This window comes from Muscardinus avellanarius (assembly GCF_963383645.1).
Source record: "Muscardinus avellanarius genome assembly, chromosome: 1".
NCBI classification, from domain to species: domain Eukaryota; kingdom Metazoa; phylum Chordata; class Mammalia; order Rodentia; family Gliridae; genus Muscardinus; species Muscardinus avellanarius.
This window is the reverse complement of record NC_137786.1, coordinates 55,065,567-55,089,670: the sequence shown is the minus strand read 5'-3', so window position 1 is coordinate 55,089,670 and position 24,104 is coordinate 55,065,567. Positions and strand designations below refer to the sequence as shown.

The 24,104-nt window shown below is 36.1% G+C and overlaps 1 protein-coding gene across 9 annotated transcripts in view; it reads right to left on the bottom strand.

The window, feature by feature from the left end:
- Nucleotides 1–24,104, bottom strand: part of ERBIN (erbb2 interacting protein) — a gene marked incomplete at both ends in the record, with an annotated part of 97,759 nt that overhangs the window by 17,195 nt on the left and 56,460 nt on the right. For 8 of the 9 annotated variants that reach the window (XM_080713821.1, XM_080713822.1, XM_080713814.1 and 5 more), the window contains 7 exons: nt 2,653–4,174; nt 7,024–7,201; nt 9,708–9,822; nt 12,537–12,722; nt 13,650–13,823; nt 15,147–15,268; nt 19,572–19,671. In XM_080713821.1, the coding sequence (XP_080569947.1) occupies nt 2,653–4,174; nt 7,024–7,201; nt 9,708–9,822; nt 12,537–12,722; nt 13,650–13,823; nt 15,147–15,268; nt 19,572–19,671 (2,397 nt within the window). The remainder of the gene's footprint in view (nt 1–2,652; nt 4,175–7,023; nt 7,202–9,707; nt 9,823–12,536; nt 12,723–13,649; nt 13,824–15,146; nt 15,269–19,571; nt 19,672–24,104) is intronic. The other variant, XM_080713818.1, reaches the window with a different exon arrangement.

The following is a 24,104-nucleotide window of genomic DNA, read 5'->3' as shown; positions in this document are numbered from 1 at the left end:
AGTCATGGAAAAATAAAATACCCTATAAAATATCCAGCAGAGCTATACCAAGAGCAGCATATACCAATGAGGAAGAATATACCATAGTGTACTCACTAGCTAATTAGTAGTCTGGGAAGGAGGAGACTATCCCAGCAAGCATATCACAGAAGAGAGTATTCCTCTTAACTTCAAAGCATGGTCTATGTATCCTTAGAAATGGGAAGTTAGCCTGTCAGCTGTGTATTTGTGTTCAGATATAGCTTATTTTCTTCCTTTAAGGCTTAGCTTTACTCATGTTTCATTCATTAGTTTTTTTGTATGTGTGGCACTGGGGATGAAACCAGGGGCATTTTACCTCCGAGTGACACCCCCAGACCTATTTTTTTTATTCTTTATTTTGAAACAGGGTCTTACTGAGTTGCAAAAGGACTAAGCAGCTGAGGCTGTTCATGAACCGCAATCCTCCTGTCTCTCCGCTTCCCAAATAGCAAGTTTTCAAGATGTGCAACAGAAAGAAGAAAAGCTGAAAAAAGAAACAATAAAACTTCCTACTTACAAAAGCCCAGGCAAATCTCAGATGGGAGAACAAGACTTCTGAGATGTAAACCACAGAGAATAACTAAATGTATCTCTTCTCCTTAATCATGACTTTGACTCAATGTCCAGTAATAGTGGCATTCCCCACAACCATTTATTAATGGCATAAATCTCAAACTTTTATTCCTTTCCTTCAATGACTGATGATAAAATATTCAATCAAAAGTAAACTCTTATCAAGTCTAGTCTATTTCAGAGCTGACTCTTGAATTTATGTGGATCATTAACTGACTTCATAACTCAATCATTTTGACTACATACAGCCTCTTCCTCCTAAAATCCAGTTTCATACCTTCACCTGAAGTTTACTTATAAGACAGAGCTATAAAAAAAAAGACAGAGCTATGTTACTGATGTCTTCTATTAAAAATTTTTCAAGTTCCTGAAAAAGTACAGAAGTTCAAATAACCTCAGTATTGTGTAGAGTTACAGCCAAAACAATAGAGGGATGATAATGAAGCAGTACTGCAGCCAGATGTTAAACTATTCAAAGTAAGGAAAATCTCACTGAAAACAGCTAACAAGCTTGGCATAATGGCACCTGCTTGTAATCCCAGTACTTAGGAGGCTAAGACAGGAGGATCACGGGTTGTGGCAGCCCCAGCTCCTCAGTGAGGCCCTGTGCAACTCAGTGAGACCCTGTTTCAAAATAATGAGTCAGGCATGGTGGCGCACACTTGTAATCTCAGTGCTTAGGAGGCTGAGACAGGAGGATAGCACAGGTTCGAAGCCAGCTTAAGCTACTTAGTGAGGCTCTCAGCAATTTAGTGAGACCCTGTTTCCAAATAAAGTATAAAACTAGGTCTGGAGTATAGCCCCGAGGTAGAAAAGCTCCTGGGTTCTACCTCAGTACCACACACACACACATACAAAATAATAAAAAAATGGAGATGGGGTGTAGCTCGGAGGTAGAGTGCTCCTGGGTTCCATTCCCAGTACAAAAAAAAAAAAAAAAAAGCTAACAATGACTCAATATGAATAGGTATAAAGTACTAACCATATTCTATGCATTTATTTCTCAATATTTAAGAAATTTAAAAACTAATTGAAAGCTATAATTAAAAACATTTTATATTTAATAGTCCAAGGAAAGATAATTTGGGGGCAAAATCCAGTAAGAGAGATAAACCTAAATCTTAAAGAATATGCCTTATATACTTGTGCCACATGACCATGGCACAAATACTGTTTTTTCAAGGTACTTTGTTTTTAACTTATTTTTTTTTTTTTTTTTTTTTGCGGTACTGGGGATGGAACCCTTCTACCTCTGGGCTACACTCTCAGACCTATTTTATATTTTATTTGGAAACAGGGTCTCTTAAGCCAGTGAGGCTGGCTTCGAACCTTCGTGATCCTCCTGTTTCCACCTCCCAAGCGCGGGGATTACAAGTGTGTGCCACCATGCCTGGCTATTTTTTAACTTTTAACTCCTTTCAAAATGCGATCATCTACACATGAACATAATAAGCACTGGTTATTTTACCAACTGTTTCCAAGCTGCAGTGAAACCATAAAAACACTCAATTGAGTTCAAGTGGGTCAGAAATGTGGTTAAGAAAGGTCAAGAATAAATGCCATGCCACAAGCCAATTGTGTCAGTGACAATGTTAGTTCATGTAATGTGAACTAGAAAAAAAATCTTAGTTGAAGAATTTAAACTTGCAATACATTTGCTGTTATTCTGTTAACTATATAGTAAGCTCATATTTTCTTTTAAAATTTATATAATTATTAGTGAACAGGAAGTCAAAAATGCTAAATAGATACACATTTTTATTATTTCTAGTATGTTTGTATAATCTGAAAGATATATACACAGCAATACATTAAGAAAATATATGAACATTAGAAACACTGGGAGGTAAAACAGAAGAAAGAAATTTACACTACCATTTCAACCGTCCTGGCTAAGTTAAACTTGGAACTCTGTTCCCAGTACCAGAGAAAAACTCCTAGAATATGAGTAGACCAATAATTCAGAGTATCTGGTTTTTGATAAAAAACAAGAACACTAATTACTGTTCAGGAAAATAAGTGAATTCACAAAGAATAAAAAAACTCATGCTCAATTACCTTTTCCAACTTTTTGGCTTCTATGTGTCGAAGGACTTGTTCTCGCCAATCATGAGGAACTTTACTTTTCCCTGGAGGATCTAATAAAGAATGCTCAGAACCAACCCTTGCATTTGGTCTTTTTGAAGGACTAGTCCGTGAATAATTGAAATCACTAACTGACATAGTTCTCTCTGGTATTTCATTAACAGAGGGTCGAGCACTCTGAGGCCTTGATGTATTTGGACCATCAATGCTGTATGTTCGTGCAGAAAGAGGTCTCTGTGATCCTGAAATTACTGGAGGAGTTCTTGCCACTGAATGTAACTCTCTGTATGATAAATAATCTCCTTCAGGAACCTGTCCACGCCGGATGGGACCTGGATCACCAAGATTCACAGAGGCTGTCGAAGAGACGCTACTTTGTCGTTGAATTGTAGTTCGACTCACTGCAGGAACAAGTCGGTCATTTGGTGAGATGGCCCACATGTCTCCATGTCTTGCTGGGCCAAGTCTCTGATGTAAATGGTAAGCAGTATTAGCTCTAACATTGTTATGGTTAGAGAAATTCATATTGGCAGAATGTTTAGCATAACTGTGACTTTCTGTGCTCTCTGATCTAGGAAGGCGCTGAGGAGGAAAACTGACAGGATCTACTTGGGGACTTTGTTTAGAGTGCCACAAAGTGTCTTTGACAGCAGCACTACTACTGTATTGAATATTATATTGTGGAGGACCATATATCTGAGGTGCAGACTGTGGGCCACTTGTGGGAGCTCTTGGTATATCTGGCTCTTCAGGATTATGATTTGAATCAAACTTGAAAATTGCCTTTGTACCTGATATTAAATCCGAAGATGAAGAAGAACCAGTAAATAGTTGCAATGGTTGATCATATAACAGTGTGGCAGACTTGCTCCTGACTATGTTTTTTCCATCAATAGCAGGTGTGATTTTAACTATTGCATTTGGCTGCTGAGGTCCATTATCACTAACAATGTCATAAATTTTTATTCCTCCAGTCTCCATATTAGTAATGCTATGAGATTTAACGACAGGTCCAACTGGACCACTTCTCTGAGGGGAGAGATCTTCAGTGCTTTTGGTAATACCCACATCAACAGAAGAACTGGTATCCTGTGGAGCTTCCTCAGAATGTCCATTTACTTTATTTATAGATTCCAGATTAGGATATCTGTTTCCATTTTCCAAGTGCTCAGCTTCCCTTTTAGAACTGATGCTTAAAAGGCTTGTTCCAAGTGCTGTATTCTGGCTCTTTGATCTTTCCATTCTATCTGGTTGAAATGTATCATTAGTCACAAGCTTATTAAGATTCATGTTGATGTGATCTAATTTGTGAGACTGATCAGATGTGGCTGTTGAGTCAACACCTTTCTCAATTAAAACTAATCTCTCTTCAATATTCAAATCATATTCAGGTAAGTTAAAGTCTTTTTTATCACGAGCCTTGAATTTTTCCTCTGATAAGTTGTTTAAAATGTCCCCATTGTGTAAAAGGCTGTTAAAATTTTCATCTTCTTGCCTAAAGATAATTAAAAAAAAATATTAAAACCAACTTTTCTCAGTAATGTGACTTTTAATAACTATTTCATGTGTATTTAACTGAAGTTAAAAGAGTTCATAAAGTCACAGATGAAAGGCATTTTTTAGCTGGGCGTGGTGGCGCACTCTTGTAATCCCCGCGCTTGGGAGGCACAGACAGGAGGATCGCGCAGGTTCGAAGCCAGCTGTGCGTGCTGGCTTAGGAGACCCTGTTTCCAAAAAATGTAAACATAGGTCTGGGAGTGTAGCCCGGAGGTAGAAGGGCTTCCAGGAACCCAATATCACCAAAAAAAAAAAAAAAAAGAAAAAAGAAAAGAAAGGCATTTTTTATCAAGCACGTAATTTAAGAATATTACCTTAATTGAGCAATGTGTTGAAACACCATCTTACCCCATTAATACAATTTTTATGTTTTATATATTCATTTAAAAATAAATTTAAGTGAAAAATATTAAGTCAAGTAAAATATGTTTATACTAGATTGGAGGCAAAATATAACTAAAACTCATTATAAAATGTATCTGTACTTGATGGAACACAACATATTTGCAACCTCTTAAATTCAAGTTAGGTTCCCATAAATGTTCTTTTTTTAAAAAAAAAATATTATTATTATTATTATTATTATTATTATTTTGCGGGTCTGGAGATGGAACCCAGGGGGTATTTGACCTCCAAGCTACATCCCCTGCCCTAGTTTTTATTCTTTATTGTTTGAAACCAGGTCTCACTGAATTGCAGAGGGCCTCACTAAGTAGCTGAGGCTGTCTGCGAACCGCGATCCTCAGGGCTCAGCCTCCCAAATGCTGGGATTACAAGCGTGCGCCACCATGCCCGGCTCAATAAATATTTTGTAATACTGTCCTCTCCACTAAACAAAAGGCAATATTCATTACTAGAAATATAGCACAAAGCCAGGGGCTGTGGTACATACAGGTAATCCCAGTACTTATGGGCTGAGACAGGAGGATCGTGAGTTCAAGGCCATTCTCAGCAACTTAGACCCTGTTTCAAAAGAAAATGTAGAAAGGGTATACCTCAGAGGCAGAATACCCCTGGGATTCAATACCCAGTATCAAGCAACAACAACAAAAATAAAAAGAAATACAGCACAAAAAGGTATTGGTATATTTCTTGCTTAACCTTTTGCTTTATTATATAAAGAACATGATTTCTAAATATCATATTATTCTCAATAAAATTTTATTATTTAACAAATTATCATTTTAATAGCAAAAAGACTATAAAATTAGTATTTAAAACATTAGGTCATAGCCTAAATTTCAGAGAAAAGCTACAAATGATTAATAGTAATTATAACTACATAATATCTAACCTCATTTTCTTTCTTTTTTCTTTTTTTGTGGTACTGGGGGTGGAACCCAGGGGCTTTTCTACTTCTGGACTAAACTCCCAGACCTATATTATATTTTATTTGGAAACAGGGTCTCACTAAGTTGCTGAGAAACTAAGTATCTGAGGCTGGCTTCGAACCTGTGCGATCCTTCTGTCAGCCTCCCAAGCTCTAGGATTATAAGTATGCATCACCACGCCCAGCTGTATCCTCATTTTCAAACAGAAAATTTATCTTGCTTTTACGATACAGGTAACAAATTCTACTTAAATGTACATAATATTTAAGAATAATTTAACTTTGAAAGTTAAAAATATCTATACATCAGCATTTGGTTAGTCTTTCAAGCAAACTCCAGTAGATAAACTGACAACAAAGTCAATGGCATTTACATGTATCTTAGATTTGCCCTACAAAATTAAGTCTAGACCAAATATACAGCATCAGTTAAGAGTATCTGAATGAACCCTTCAATAGCATATGTCCAAATAACTCTGCTCTGTGTGTGTGTGTGTGTGTGTGTGTGTGTGTGTGTGTTTTGCTGGGGATTAAGCCAGGAGGATTTAACCTTTGAGATACACTTCCAGTCCTATTCTAGTTTGTATTTTAAAACAGTGTTTTGCTAGGTTACTACTCACCGGCTTTTTTTTTTTTTTTGTACTGGTGATGAACTCAGGAGCATCCTACCTCCAAGCTAAACTCCCAGCCCTATTTTTTATTCTTTATTTTAAAATGAGTTCTCATTGAGTTGCAAAGGGCCTCACTAAGTAGCTGAAGCTGTCTGTAACCCACAATTCTCCTGTCTCAGCCTCCCAAAAGCTGGGATTACAAGCATGTGCTACCATGCCTGACTTACTAGTCTTGAACCTGCAGTCTTCCTGTCTCAGACTCCCATGTCTTGGGGTTACAGGCATGTGCCACTGTCCCTGGCTATAATCCTACATTTCTAACTATAACTCTTTCAGCTTAACTGACACCAAATAGGTAGTTCTGTTGTTAATACCTACAAATAATGTATAAATGGTCAACCTTTCCATCAACAGACTGAGAATCTTTCTAAAATCTTTTCTTTCCCATTTAAAAACTATTTTGAAGCCAGGCGTGGTGGTACATGCCTATAATCCTAGTACTTGGGAGACTGACACAGGAGGATCACAGGTTTGAGGCCAGCCTCAGCAACTTAGTGAAACCTTGTTTCAAAATAAAAATATAAATTAGGGCTGAGGATGTAGTTTGGAGGTAAAATATTCCTGGGTTCAAACTTCAATGACACCCTCACAAAATATTTTGAAATGAAAATAAATTTTAAAAATGGACAAATAATTATAAAATGCTGGGAAAAAAAAATTTACTGCCTGAGCTACTTCTATAATATTTACTTGTGAAAACCTTCATGTTTCAGTCTTGTTTTTATTATGTGCCTTACTATCTTTATTTATTGTACAAATAAATAATTTTGTAAGATGCTCACAAACCTGATTTTGGAATTAATATGAGTTTGTTTCACTGGAGAGCAGAGAGAGGTATCTTGACTACTATCAGTATTAAGAGAAACTGAATCAGACATCCGAGATGGAGAAGAACAATTGCTGTTATTCTGGTTACTGTTGTGTGTAATTTCATCTGATAAAGAATCTGTATCCTTCGTATCATCTGAAGCAGAACAACAACAACAAAAATTAAGACCAATGATAAATTTACCAAGAATCTGTGGTAAATGCGTTCTAGTGATCAAATGGCATTTATATTGTCCTGAGGCAATAAATTATATGAATAAAAAGATAACCAGAGGCACCCCTAAAAATTCCATCCTAAATACAAAGATTATAAACTGGGTGTATAATCATTAGCAAGGCTGAAAAACCAGCATTTGGGAGGGTGAGACGGGTAGATCATGATTCATGGACAGCCTCAGCTACTTAGTGAGACCCTGTTCAAAATAAAGAGGCTGGGGTTGTAGCTCCAAGGTAGAATACCCCTGGGTTCAAATCCCAGTATCGAGGAAAAAAATTAAATTGTATTTTGTGTGTGTGTGGGTCTGGGGATGGAACCTAGGGGCATTCAACCTCTGAGCTATACCCACTGCCCTATTTTATATTCTTTTGTTTTGAAACACAGTCTCACTAGGTTGCAGAGGGCCTAAGTAGCTGAGGCTGGTCTGTGAACCTCGATGCTTCAGCCTCCCAAATGCTGGGATTACAAATGTGCGCCACCATGCCCAGCTTGTAAATTTTTTTTTTTTTTTTTTTTTTGGTGGTACTGGGGGTGGAACCCAAGGGCTTTTTTTGACTGATTGACACATACACATATACATAATTTTACTTTTTGCTGTACTGGGAATGAACTCTGGGGCATTCTATTATTATTATTTATTTATTTATTTATTTTGGTGGTACTGGGGTTCCTGGAAGCCCTTCTACCTCTGGGCTACACTCCCAGACGTATTTTATACTTTTTTTATTTTTGGAAATAGGGTCTCTTAAACCATCAAGGCTGGCTTTGAACCAGCGTGATACTCCTGTCTCCACCTCCCAAGCGCAGGGATTACAAGCGTGTGCCACTACGCCTGGCCCAGCTCTATTTTTTATTCTTTATTTTGAAACGGAGTCTCATTTAGTTGCTAGAAGGCCTAAGTAGCTGAGGCTGGTTGCAAACCTGCATTCCTCTTAGACTTCCTAAATACTAGGATTACAAGTGTGTGCCACTATACACATCTGTGACACTATTTTAATACAATCAAAGTATTGTATTTTTTTATTATTTTTTAAAATTAAAAAAAAAATTAAAATGTTTTAAAATTTATTTAAAGCATTGTATTTTTTATTACCAGAATATCTAACCATGCCTAGCTAGATATTCTGATAATAAAAAACAATGGAATCATTTCACAAACACAAATAAACCAAGGAATTTTCAAAGGTTAGCTCTCTTATTTCTTCATGATTCTAAAGCTTTCATAGACCTGTTAATGAAGGGTAGTCTCTCCATGTAAGATGGTTGTTAACAATTATATTAAAAAGAGTTATATTAAATTATATTAAAATGTTCACATTCTCTTATAGGCAGGTAGTCTTAAAAAGTAGTATTTTTAAAAAGTAGTGATTAAAAGACTGGTTTTTTGTGGGTTTTTTTTTTGGGGGGGGTGTGATCCTGGGGTTCCTGGAAACCCTTCTACCTCCGGGCTACAATCCCAGACCTATTTTATATTTTTTATTTGGAAACAGGGTCTCTTAAGCCAGTGAGGCTGGTTTCAAACCTGCGCAATCCTCCTGTCTCCACCTCCCACGTGCGGTGATTACAAGCGTGCGCCACTGGCGCCTGGCCTTTAAAAGACTGCTTTTAACTCACTCAATTCTAGCCAAATCATGGAAATAGTCTTTAAGGAAATATACATGGAAGCTTATACGAATTAAGGTATTTTGCTATTCTCAGATCTTAGAAACACAGCTCAAGTAGTCACGTAATCTCATCTTCAAGACCTGAGTTTTGGAGTCTTACTTTAAAATACTGTTAAACTAGGTGATTTTAAAGTTCTTTCCTAAATGTATTCTTCTTCCTCTTCCTCATGAGCCTATGACAATTAGATAATAGCATGAAAAACATTTAGTATAATAGCTAAACAACCAGCAAGTAAAGCCTCAACAAATATGAGGCATCACTTCCACAATTATTATGAACCTTAGTTATCCAAAAGCCATTTTGATAATATCATTGATGTCATAAAGGCCAAAAACTGGATAAATATTTGGTAAAGAAAAAAGAATCTGGCATTATTACATGAAAAAACAGCTGCTGCAATGAGGAGTTAAAAAAAAAAAAACTATTCTGGGATAAATATTAGCTTCACTACTTGTCAAATTAGAAATGTATATGCAGATAAAATTAAGTAACCCAAGGATTATGTGGCAGATAAATAGTGGAAGTGGAATTACCACCTAGGCTTGTTTGCTTATAAAGTTCATATGTGCATGAAGAGAGAGAAAAGACCTATCAAGATCTTTCTTTAAAAAATGAGAAATAAGGAGAAAAACCTTTCAGAAAGGCATGCTTAAAAACTTGTTTCTAAAATATGTCTTAAATAACATGACATTCAATTAAATCTATTTTAAACATTTTATTCAGGCCATTCTATTCTTAATGTTTTCCTTCCACATCTAACCTTTTTTGTTATTACTAAGTGCTACGACTTTGGGCTGGTTCATAGAAGTTTCAATTAATGGTGGTCGCATCTCTGCCATTTTCATCTCTTCATCAGAAGAAAGTTCTTCAGATTCCTGGTTTAAAGAAAAACAATTTATAAAACTTATATTTTAGATTTTGTGAGTGAATAAATATGTCTTAAGAACCTTAAAGGAAAAATAAAAAATATTATGAACATGTTTGAAACCTTTTTATTATAATAGTTGATTAAAACTAGTATATGATTTAGTTTATTTATGATATGGCAATAAAACTATAATTATTAACAACATGCCAAAATAACTATGGCATAATTTTCTGAGGCAGGCCTTATTCAAGTATACTACTAATCATCATTATATTGTCTGGTACCAGGTCAAGTGATAGACAAGCAAAACTAAACAGAAAAACTCAGAGTTTCAAAAGTGTCTCCCCCTAATTCTCAAATTTGTTATCTTAAAATTTCTTGAGTCATAAGGAATCAGATGGACTGAGATGGTACACTAACAAATGAACATATAGCTATGGTGGTGCAATGCTTATAATCACCATACTTAGGAAGCTGAGACAGGAGGATGGCAGGTTCATGCCCAGCCTCAGTTACTTAGTAAGATCCTCTGCAACTTAGTGAGATCGTTTCAAAATAAAGAATTTAAGAAAATATAAGGCTAGGGGTATAGCTTGGAGTAAAATGCTCCTGGGTTCCATCCCCAGTACCATGAAAAAAAAAATTGACTGTATAGCAATTTTTATCCAGTTTGAAGGCAGAATTTTTAATATTCTCCATAATTTGTCTTTGATATTTGGGGGTTGTCTCAGATTACCTATCACTGAGTACTGTCAGTAAAAATGACTTGTTTGAAAACAAGTATTAATTTTATTATTATTATTTTTTTTGGTACTGGGGTTCCTGGAAACTCTTCTACCTCCGGGCTACACTCCCAGACCTATTTTTATACTTTTTCTATTTGGAAACAGGGTCTCTTAAGCCAGCGAGGCTGGCTTCGAACCTGCGCGATCCTCCTGTCTCCACCTCCCAAGTGCAGGGATTACAAACGTGTGCCACCATGCCCGGCTTAATATAAAAATTTTAACATCATATGTTATATATGAAATCAGTCAGGAGACTAATTTCTAGTTAAATATGAAATTAAATAAAAAAAATTTTAAATGGTATGCAGAGTACTAAGATTACTTACTTATAAGTGCCATAAAAAAGATATGGATTGGTATCAGCAAAATCTTTCAGTAAAAGGAGAGAAAACAGAACAGTCTCTGTTTCCACTATTCATCTCTGCTGCTGTGGCAACATAATCAGTTGCAGAGAATATGTGAACAAATGAAAGTGACCAAGGTCCAACAAACTTGGTATAAAAAATAATTTCCATATGCCATAAAATGAAATTCCTCTTGATTTTTAATCAACTTTTAAATAAGGCAAAGCTATTCTTAGCTTGCAAATCATACAAAAATAGGCAGTGAGCTAGACTGAGGCCACTGGCCTTAGTTTGCCAACCTTGTTCAAGATACTATAAAGAAAATTAGTTAGTACTGGAGGAAGAGGTGGCAAATTCATTTTAGTCCTTAAGAGGGTCTAAAGAGAAGAATTACATTTTGAGTAGAGATAAACATAAAAGAATAGGTATGGCAAGTCATACACAGCTGGAATTCAGGATAAAGTGGAAAAAAGGGTGCTTTTTGACTACTGACTCAATTTAAGAATGTACTGGTCATTAGAAATTGTCAGGCCAGAAACACACAACCCAAAATCACAAAAACTAGATTTTTGTTGCCTAGAAATATAAGGGGGATGGGCAAACTGAAGAATGGTAGGGACTGCAAGATTTCTTCCAGAAGGTTAAAAAAAAAAAAAAATGTTCTGAAAGTGATGTGGTGGCAGTTGTACAACTTTATAAATATACTAAAAGGCATTGCTCTGTACATTCTTATTTCAGTTTTGGATCTATGCCCTCTTCCAGGAGCTTCAAGGTCGCTGGTCTAATTTCCAAGTCTTTGATCCTTCTTGATTTGACTCTTGTGCAGGGGGAGAAAGTGGGGTTTATTTCCATTTTTCTTCATATGGTTAATCAGTTTTGCCAATACCATTTGTTGAACAGGCTATCTTTTTTCCAGTATATGTTTCTGGTCCCTTTGTAAAAACTCAATTGGCTGTAAGTGTATGGATTTGTTGCTGAGTCTTCTACTCTGCTTCATTGGTTTCTGTATGTTTTTGTGCCAGTACCATGCTGTTTTTATTACTACAGATTTATAGTATAGTTTAAAGTCAGGCATTGTGATTCCTCCTACATGGTTTTTGTTGCTAAGAACTACTTTGGCTATTCTGGGCTTTACATTTTTATTGAGTGAATGGTATAAGATGTGAGTTATATAGCTCAATGAAGCTGTGTTTTTTATCCACTAGAAGAAACTATCTACAAAAGTGTTAGGCATTCACCACAAAGAACAAAAAACACTTTATATCCGAAGATAAATGCTTGAATAAGTCAAATAAATAACTTACATCTTTAAAAAAGTCTTTCTTAAATTACAGAAATAAAAAAAATTACAACTATGTTTTTTACAGGAGTGCATACCATAATCTAATTTATCTAGTAGTTAAACATTTGTGCATAAAGAATATAAAAATTTTAAGCTTAAAGTGATAAATAACTGATCTTTTAGCAAATACAAAATTTTTCAATAATTCATTAGCCTATTTTCTTTAATAATAGTATTAAGTTTTTACTTTAGTTGACAATGATGAAATAGTACACTGAGAAATTTTATGAATACTCCAGAATAGTCATACCTCAAAAACATCATCATGGTTAACAATATGCTTCAGGTTCTCAGAGGCTTTCATATTTGTGGTCACTGGTAAATTTCCAGGACTGATCTCAGTTTCTGCTTCACCAATCTTCTGTATAGAGTTTCCCATCATATACTTTTCTCTTTCATCAACTTTGATTTTTACTGGTGTAGTACTTTCTGAAGTCTAAATAATAAAAAAGATAAAAACCTCATATGCTTTAAATTTTTTAACTACTCAAAGTTCAAATAATATTTACGAGTAACATATCAACTTCTAATTCTAGATTTAAAAAAAAATTTTTGGGGGGTGGCACCCAAGGGTGCTCTCCCTTTGAGCTATACTCTCAGCCCTTTTTAATTTTGAAACGGTTCTACTACACAACTGTGTACTGGCCTTAAACTAGGGATCCTCATGCTTCAGCCTCCTAGGTACTGGAATTATAAGGCCTGGGCCACCATACCCATATAAGTGTCCACACATCAGGAACTGGTAGCCTATAAAGATTCATGAATGATGCTAACATTTATAATTTAGCCAAAGCTACTTTTCCTTGTATAAACTGTAAGGGCAAGAGAGTCATTTAGCTCAGCATACTTAACAACAGATAGTTAAGATACTTTCTGCTCATTGTAGACTGCACAATAATTCTAAAGAGAAGATAAAACTTTTGGTTCTATGACACAATGTTTGGAGGAGAGTTCACTAAAGAAATACACAACTTGGAAATATATGAGTTTATGAAACATCCCAAAGGAATGTCAAATGCCTGTCACAGCAATTACACTGAAGTGAAACAATATTATCAAACAAGGAAAAAAGATTATTTCCATATTAATGACTTTTTTGACAAGGATTATCTTATTCTTTGTTCAGTCAATGATTTTTTAAAGGCTTTGTTGACACTACTCTGCCAATCTGGATACTCAACAGTCACAGAATTGTAAGAAGAGCAATAGGAATTCACTTCCCAATTCAAGCAGTTGAGAAAAAAACCATACATTTAGAAGCACATTCAGGGTATTAAAAAGATCATTATATTATTATCTTGAAGATTTTAAAGAACATGAAAAGGGCTTTGTTCAGTTCTTTTAACTAAGTTTTCTAACTAACCTTCACAACCACATCTTTATTTACAACTTGCTGATCTTCATGTGGTTTCATATCTCGTGCTGAGTCTTCATTGTTCTCTTCATCTTTCAATCTATGTACAATGGTTTGAACAGTTTTGACCATATTCTTAAGCTCATCTGGGTATGGTGTTGGATATCTCTTTAAATTTCCCTCCTAGAGAAATAAGGAAAATATAAAGTATATTATTTCTAATTTTAACCTCAAGAATGTCACCTAAATTATATCTGACCCATTAGATATCTATCTCATAAGGAGAACTATAAAGATAGTTAACAAATTTAATATTTAAGTTCAATGATAACATAGTAAGAATTCTCATAGTAAATTCAACGTTTTATAAAAGCTTTATTAGTAGACATAAGTATTTTCCATTTATATATACTGCCAAACACTGCTGTCATTTAACTTTGAGACAGATGTTTGCCAACACATGTATAAAATTAGACGTTGATATATTTATGTCTGGTGTGCAGAAACCAAACTCTCATAAGGTTAGCTATCATTTTTTTCAAATTCAACTAGTTTATTATAAGGGGCAAATAATTACATCCATAAGTAGCATATACAACACATGTTCTCAATCCCCAAAATAATAAAAATGTAATAAATAGTTCTTTATCTCTTGGGTTTATATAAATGAATCATTAAAGAAAGAAAAAGAGGAGAAATGACTACTATAAACAGGGAAGGAGGTAAGAAAGACTAAACTCTGGAGTTGTTAAATTATTTATTATTATCATAATATTATTATTATTTTGCCATACTGGGGATAAAACCCTAAGGCATTATATCTCCAAGCTACATGCCCAACCCTATTTTTATTCTTTATTTTGAAACAGGGTATTGAAGGCCTCACTAAGTAGCTGAGGCTGGCTGGAAACCCGTGATCCTCCCATTTCAGTCTCCCAAGTACTGGGATTATAAGCGTGCACTACCTCACTTGGCCAGAGTTTTTAAATATAATAAGTGCCAATTCAAGCTGGGTGTGGTGGCGCATGCTTGTAATCCCAACATTTGGGAGGCTAAGACTGGAGGATCACTTAGTGAGGCCCTCTGCAACTCAGTGAGACCCTGTTTCAAATATAAATACCAAAAAAATAGGGCTGGGGATGTAGCTCAGAGGTAGAATATGGAGGTAGAATGCTCCTGGGTTCCATCCTCAGTAGCGCAAAAATAAATAAAAAATAATAAAAAAGTACCAATTCAGAGATAAGTGTTGGCTAATTTCTATGGCCTACAATAACCTGTTTTCCTCTTAAATATACACTTGAAATATAGCTTTTAATTGATGACATAGTTTTGTACTGCTATCAAATTATTTAATAATATGAAATATTTTAGATCATTGAGTGTGCTATGGATAAAGAATGAATCCAATACTTCTTTGCATTCACAGAACAGCACAGTATCAGTAGAATGCCAATTTAAATATCAGCAGACCTGTTTCAAATTTGAAAGGAAAACTAACAGACTCACCCTGGGAGGTGCCTCCCTTTCATCTTTGTCTTCATCACATTCAAACGCCACTTGCGCACGTTGTTTCCTCTGTTCTTCCCACAATGAAGGATTAAAACTTTCATTATCTGATATGAACATAACTAAAGTAAAAAAAGAAAAAAGAGTATTTTGCTGTCATTACAAAAACTTTTAAATTATGAGTTATATTCACTAAAGTAAGACTAAGACAATTAAAAACTGGTCATCCTAGCAGCTATAAATTCTAAAGCAACAACTAAGATTTCTTTAAAATGGCAACCACATTTTATTTTTTGTCTTGAACAAAACAGGGTTTCACCAAGTTGCTAAGGCTGGTCTGTGGACCCTCCTGACTCAGCCTCCCAAATACTGAGATTACAGGCATGGGCTACCATGCCAGCTCTTCTTACCATTTTAAATCTCATGTCCAACTAATGCCATGAAACAAATGTGGACAATGGTAATGAAATGTTTTAATTTTTTCTTTTGTTTTCACCACCATTGTTCTCATTTTGGTTTCATGGTATTCCCCTGGGTTCAATCTCTTAACACCACAAAACCAAAAGAACATGAAAATGTAAGAAGCCCCTAACAAAGGCTTAATATAAACAATATTTGGATGGTTTGGTGTATTTTATTTTTTGCATAAATATTCAAATTGACCATATTTGGGTATTTTAGGAATTTGTTTTCCTTCCATCCCCTCCCCCTTTTTGGTGTGTGTACATATTTCTAAGTGTATGTGGTATTGGGGACTGAACTCAAAGGCATCACATCCTACCTCTGTACTATACTCCCAGCCCTGTTTTTATTTTGAAACAGTTAGTTGCTAAGTGCCTTGCTTACTTGCTTAGGCTAACGTTAAACCTGCAATTCTCTGTTTGAGCCTCTAAAATATTGAGATTACAAGTATATGCCACCATGCCCAGGTAGTCATTTTCTTTGAATGGGTGAAAAGTTGTGATTTTATTTTTTATTGCATAGTTTTATAATGATGTATAACCGTTGAATAAACTAAGTACTTTAAGCTTTAGATTTTGAAGATTTGAGATGTCAAATTCATAGAGCTTTAAGTAAGATCTCTTTTTTATGTGTTTAATTCAACCTCTAACCCAGAAGCGTAGCAATATAATGATAAATGTTTTTCTAAGAAAATATTTTGTCTTCTTTTTTTTTTTGATACTGAGGATTGAACCCAGGGACATCCTACCTCTGAGCTATACCCCCAGCCCTATTTTTAATTCTTTACTTTGAAACAGGGTCTAAGTTGAGGAGGGCCTCACTAAGTAGCTGAGACTGGAAGTGAAACTGAGATCCTCCTGTCTCAGTCTTACAAGTACTGGAATTACAAGCCTGTGTTATAATGCCCAGCTACTGTCAGTATTGATGTACTGTTTGATGTGAGTAATAATTTTACATATTACGAATTAAGAAGTTAAAAAGCTGATGTGCAAATTCTGCTTAAAACACTAAATTCAGCATGAGAAATTAGAGCAAATTCTTGGACACATCAATATAAGTTTTATTTGCTTTATTCACTGGGATTCATGTCTCAAATTCTCATTTTTCTTTTTTTGTGGTATTGGTGACTGAAACCAGCTGTGTTCTACCTCCAAGCTACCCTCCCAGTGTTATTTTATTTTTAATTTTAAACAAGGTCTCCCTACTACTTGCTGAGGTTGTCCCCAAACCTACAATCCTCTTGTCTTTGCATTTAAAATACTGCAATTATAGACATGTGCCACCACACTTGGCTTTCATTTTTCTTTTTAATCTCTGAAGATAATTTCTGGGTAACAGTAAATGCTTAGAGTGAGCATCATATAGACAATATTATGACAGCTAACATAATATGCTCAAATAATAGTTCTTTCTTGTGTGAGGAAAGAATGCTAATATACTTAAGGTATTTGTGAGAAAAGAAATGGAATAATTTCTTGGTTTAGAAAAGAGATCTTAATGTTCAATATATACCCTAGCAAACTATTTCACCAAAGGGCTATACAATAAGATCTTTTAGCCTTTGTAGACCACAGAGTTTCTGTTGCTACCACGCAACACTACAGCTTAGAAGTAGCCATAGAGAATATGTAAATGAATTACTTGTGGCTGTGTTCAAATGGAACTGCTATAATCACTTTACGGTAAGAAGAACCTTAAAAATTTATCTTACTTACATATAGCATATTTTATTAAGGTAAATGATTAATTTATATTTTCCTTCAATGTAATATATTAAGAGTTAATTTATTTTTTATTTTTTTTTGGGGGAGGGTACTGGGTGTGAAACCCAAGGGCTTTTCTACTTCCAGGCTATACTCCCAGACCTATTTTATACTTTATTTGGAAACAAGGTCTAAGTTGCTGAGAGCCTCACTAAATAGTAGTTGAGGCTGGCTTTGAACCTGTGCGATCCTCCTGTCTCAGCCTCCCAAGTGCTGGGATTACAAATGTGCTAAGAGTTATAAGTAACTTCAGAACATAGACATTTATTTACTAGTTTCAGAAAGAAAATACAAGCATACAAAGAGTTAAATATTTTAAGTATAATATAATAAATGTTACACATATACAGAGTATAAAATATATTAGAAACAATTTATATATGTGTGTGTGTGGTACTAGGGATTGAACACAGAGGCAGACTACCTCTCTTTTTTTTTGGGGGGGGGTACTGGAGATGGAACCCAGGGGCATTCTACCTCCAAGCTACAACTCTAGCCCTATTTTTTTTTTTTTTTTTTTTTGTGGTACTGGGGTTCTGGAAGCCCTTTTATCTCCAGGTTACACTCCCAGACCTATTTTATACTTTTTTAGTTTTGGAAACAGGGTCTCTTAAGCCAGCAGGGCTGGCTTCGAACCTGCGCGATCCTCCTGTCTCCGCCTCCCAAGCGCGGGGATTACAAGCATGTGCCACCACGCCTGGCTAGCCCTATTTTTTATTCTTTTTTTAAAAACAGAGTTTCACTGAGTTGCAAAGAGCCTCACACTAGCCGGTCGTGGTGGCGCACGCTTGTAATCCCCGGGCTTGGGAGGCGGAGACAGGAGGATCGCACGGGTTCAAAGCCAGCCTCAGCTACTTAGTGAGGCTTTCAGCAACTTAGTGAGACCCTGTTTCCAAATAAAATATAAAAAAGGTCTGGAAGTATAGCCCAGAGGTAAAAAGCCTCTGGGTTCTACCCTAGTACCACCGGAAAAAAAAAAAAAAAAAGAGCCTCACACTAGTAGCTGAGGCTGTCCATGAACTACGATCCTCCTATCTCAGTCTCCTCAATGTTGGGATTATAAGCAAGTGCTACCACGCCCGGTTTGAGGCAGTCTACCTCTAAACTACACTTCTAGGCCTTTTTATATTTTGTTTTTTGAAACAGGATATCAATATGTTGCTGAGAGTCTTACTATGTTGTTAAGGCTGTCCTGAAACTTGTGACCCTCCTCTCTCAGCCTCCCAAGTACTGAGATTTACAGATATGCATCACCACGCCTGGCACTCCTTAGTCTTTATACCATAATCCACAAAAAAATTGTTGCCAATAGTAAAAATATATTTTCCCTCCTTCGGCAAAATGTATAAAAGAAATTAGCAGTAACATTTATAGTCCATATTCAATAGATCATCCTGTTCTGATGTATAAATTGGAATGGTAATATTAAGTTTACAACAGAAGTGAAGAAAATATTTCCTAGTTAATAATATTTCTAGTCACATTACATTTAAATGCATTCCTAATATTGAATTAAATGTGATTTGAAAACAGTTGAAGTTAGTAATTTAATTTAAAAGAATCATTTAAAGCCGGGCGTGGTGGCACACACTTGTAATCCCCGTGCTTGGGAGATAGAGACAGGAGGATTGTGCAGGTTCGAAGCCAGCTGTGCTGGCTTAAGAGACCCTGTTTCCAAATAAAAAAGTATTAAAAAAAAATAGGTCTGGGAGTGTAGCCCAGAGGTAGAAGGGTTTCTAAGAACTCCAGTACCCCCCCCAAAAAAAGAATCATTTAAGAAAGCATATGATACACTTAAACCTCTAAAATCAATTATCAATAAACCTCGACGTTACTTTATTTTCTAATTTTGTGTGTGTGTGGTACTGGAGTTAGAACCCAGGGGCTTTTCTACCTTCGGGCTATACTCCCAGGCCTATTTTATACTTTGGAAATAGGGTCTCACTAAGTTGCTGAGAACCTAAGTAGCTGAGGCTGGCTTCAAGACTGTGTGATCTTCCTGTTTCAGCCTCCCAAGAGCTGGGATTACAAGCATGTGCCACCACGCCTGGCAATTTTCCAATTATTTTGAGAGAACCTTTTTGATCAATTATCTAAAGTTCCAATGAACCAGTAAAAAATCTTTTGAGAGTTAAAATTCACTTTGTAACTTTACTTAGTACTCATTTTTGAAAAGAAAAAGAAATGCTTAAATTCTTACCATCCTCAGTCCTTGGCTGCTGAGGGAACATGTAGTTAGTAAGCACCATTTTCTGAGTCTCTGAATCAGTTTCTTTTTGAAGAGGTATCAAGGGTTTGGACTATGGGGAAAAAAATTTTTCAAGAATGCTACAGCAAATATTTTAGCAATCCATCTAAATAAGTACTCACCATTTAGTTCTATAAAGTATCAAAGTACAGATTATAAAATCAAATTTAAATATATACCATAACACTTTAAGCACTGATTTAAACCCATAGAAAAAAATCTAAAAAATAAAATTTAGTTGTTAGCATAAAGTAAATTTACAGTATATTACAATCACTAAAATATTAACAGTATAAAAAGATGATGTATACCATATATACCTATCATCCAAGAATTACTTATTACCCAGAAATGTCTTTAATAATTATAAAATGTGCCTTTGCATTTTATGTTATTTTACCCTTTCTAGCATTACTCTTTGCAAAGATATATTAGAAAAGTCATGTGGAAGCTTCAATTTAATTATCTAAATTTATTTGGTGTTTTTTTTTTCTAGATAGCAGGTTAAGAGAAAATGCTTAAAAGACCAATTAAGATGTAAACTTCTATCTCCTCCCCTCCTGTCTCCAATATCAATACTAACGACTTACTCAGTGGTGAAGCTTCCAGGTACTGTGCAATTCATTTTTTCTAAGACTTTTTGCCTAAATGGTTAATAAATGTTATCAAAATTCATTTCTTAAAATAACTAATTCTTTTTTCCAACCTATAAATATCTGACCAATAAAAGCCTTTGCTAACTCCAGGAAGGCTAGAAAATACTCCAATACTCCTCTCAACCCCTGGCCTTGCCACCCTATCAGTTAGTTCATTTCTTTGGATGTATTCTTGTGAAAATCTAACATGGTACTGTCCAACATCTTGATCTTCTGAACATTTTCCTTGACTTCCTCAGATAACAGAAGTGGCAGAACTACTCCTTTGCCAGTCATTGTCTATTCCAGAAGCCTCAAACACAGGCTTGTTTACTCTCCCACACCTCATCTACCTAAATCAGGAGGTAAGCATGGTACTTAACATTGCTGTTAGATCCTTACTCCACTATCCTGAAATATTTCTGGATCCAAGCATTTCAGTTAAGGGATACTCAACTAGTATTCTACCTCTTTTATCCTAAATCTTTCCAATCATGGGTAATTCAACAGATGGAAAACACAAATCAAAACCACCCTGGAATGTTTCACCTAACTCCAATTAGAATGGCAAGCATTAAAAACACAGTAACAAGCTGGGCATGGTGGCGTACGATTGTAATCCCTGAGCTTGGGAGGTGGAGACAGAAGGAACGCACAGGTTCAAAGCCAGCCTCACTGGCTTAAGAGACCCTGTCTCCAAATATTTAAAAAAAAAAATAGGTCTGGAAGTGTAGCCCAGAGGTAGAAGGGTTTCCAGGAACCCCAGTACCACCAAAACAAAACAAAACAAAACAAAAATACCAATAACAAATGCTGGTAAGGATGTGGAAAAGTAGGAACTCTGATACACTGTTGGTCAGACTGAAAATTAGTGCAACTACTTGGAAAACAGTGTGGAGAATCCTCAGAAGAATGAAAATGAACCTACCTTATGACCCAGTTATACCTCTCCTGGGTATCTACCCAAAAAGAATGGAAATCAAACTACCAAAGTAATGCATGCACACCTATACTTATAGTTGCACAATTCACAATTGCCAAACTATGGAACCAGCTAAAATGTTCATCAACACATGAATGCATTACAAAACTACACAATATATATACACAATGGAATTCTACTCAACCCCCCCAAAAAAGAACAAAATTATGTCATTTGAAGGGAAATGGATGGAACTGAAGAACATTTTGCTAAATGAGATTAGTCAGTCACAAAAAGTGAAAAGTTGATGTTCTCCCTCATATACAGAAGCTAGGGAAGCAGGGACTCCAGACAAAGGAAGTTAAAAATCTTGATGAAGGAGGGAATTAAACTGTGGGAGATAGGAAGAGGAAGACTTGAGGAGAGAAATACCTCAATGGACATGATGTACATACACAAACTTATCAAAGCCAATTACTGTATTGAACACTAGAAGGAGATGAGGGGAAGGAAATAAGGTGGGAACTGGGGAAGGGCTCAATGATACTGTGTTCATGTATGCTTCCATCACCCTCAACTTCATTGTATTCAAAAAGTTGTATGAATACAATGCACCAATTAAAAGAAAGTCAAGGAGGACTTCCGGGAAGATGGCAACCAAGAAAAGCGGGGCTTAAGAGCCCCGCTAACAACCAATCTCCATTACCACAAAATCAGCGCCTTTCATAGCCAGAAAACACCATCACCAGAGGAACAAAAAAATCACCAGGCTCCAGAGAGAAAGCGGACTCAGAACAGAGCTCAGAGCCAAAGAGGAGATACACCGGCCCCACACCCAAGGACGCGGCGGCAGCGGCGAGTTCACGGGATGGCTACAGCAAGCCGAGGTGAGCCGCTGCAGAACAGCCAGGCGGGATTTTTCGGCGCAGGTAGCATCTAAAGCTCCCAGTGGCTGAGCTCAGCACACGCTGCAGGGACTCAGAGCAGAGCTCAAAACCAGAGAAGAAATACGCCAGCCTCACGGCCGAGGGCATGGCAGCGGTGCCATATTGCCACCAGCGGCAGCAGCAGCAAATTCACCGAGTCCACTACAGCTACATCTGCATACTCAAGAACAGTGAGTCAAATTGCGGGCCCCAGAGGAGAAATCCCAGTACTGTACTCCCAGGGACTTGACCCAGTGGGGGAGTGGCGGTGGCGGAGATATCACACCATAGGAGAACGCCCAACCTGGCACCCCCCCATAATCTAAAGCAGCCTCTATCGACTCCCTGGGTCGGAGACTCTGTGATTAGACCACGTGGAGAACAGAATCTCGCTCTAAGAAGATGATCACTCCAAAAATGAACGCATAGTTTCTAATCTAGAAAAAAATATCAGACAGCAGGAATCTGACATTGAAGAAATATGGGCCCATTTTAAGAGAGCTAACCTAAGAATAATTGGAATAGAGGAGGGAAAAGAAAGTGAAACCAAAGGGATCAACAATCTCTTCAAGGAAGTAATAGCAGAAAATTTTCCAAACATAGAGCAAGAGGTTGATACACAGGTCCAGGAAACTTATAGAACTCCCTTTAGACAGGATTGGAGAAGAGGATCCCCACGCCACATAATTGTTAAAATGACCAATGTGGAAGCCAAGCAGAGAATCTTAAAGGCAACAAAAACAAAAGGCCAAGTGACATTCAGAGGCAAACCAATTAGAATCACTCCAGACTTCCCAAACCAAGTCATGAGAGCCAGAAGGGCTTGGAGTAACATATTCCAAACTCTGAAAGAAAACAACTTCCAGCCAAAAATTTCCTACCCAGCAAAACTTTCTATCAAATTAGATGGAAAAATAAGAAGCTTCCATGACAAACAGAAACTGAAGGATTTTAGGTCTTCAAAACCAGCGCTAGAGCCGGGTGTGGTGGCGCACGCTTGTAATCCCCGCACTTGGGAGGTGGAGACAGGAGGATTGCGCAGGTTCAAAGCCATCTGCGCTGGCGTAAGAGACCCTGTTTCAAAAATATAAAATAGGGCTGGGAGTGTAGCCCAAAGGTAGAAGGGCTTCCAGGAACCCCAGTACCACCAAAAAAAAAAACAAAAAACAAAAAACAAAAAACAAAACAAAAAAAAAACACAGCACTAGAGAAAATACTCAAAGAGATTAACTACAAAGAATAAATAGGTAACACACACCAGAACCAGAGAAACAAGATTTTCCATCCAACCAACAACTAAGATTAGTTATCTGTGGAGATTCATTATTTATGTTAGTCTTTTACTTATCTCTAAACTGTATTGTTTGCTTTGACTGTTGTTAATTTTTAGGATTTCTAGTTGGAATATTAATATACCTTCAGATATAGCATTTGGAAATATTTTATCCCATTCTATTAGTAACTTTTAACTCTGTTTACATTGTCTTTGGATATACAATATTTTTTTATTTTTTAGGGAGTTTGTATACTCTTCTGTTGCCTGTGCCATTGAAATCATATCCAAGAAATCACTGCCAGTTCAATGTTGTTAGGTTTTATGACCCAGATTTTCTTCTAAAAGTTTATAGTATTAAGATTTATATTTAGGTCTTTTATCTATTTTGAGTTAATATTTGTATATGGTGTTAGGTAAGGGTCCAATTTTATTCTTTTTCATGCAAGTATTATTTTTCAACAATATTTAGTTAAAAGACTATTATTTCCCCACCAAATGTTCGTAGAAACCTTGTCAAAAATAACTTGACAATATAGGGAAGAATTTAGCTCTAGGCTTTTATTTAACTCCAATGGTTTATATATCTGCCTTTAGAACAGTACTACACTGTTTCAATTATTGTAGCTTTATATGGTTTGAAATCAGAAAATATATATCTTCTAGCTTTGTTCTTTTTCGAGATCGTTTTGGGTATCTAAAGTCCATATTCCATATTAGGATAGATTT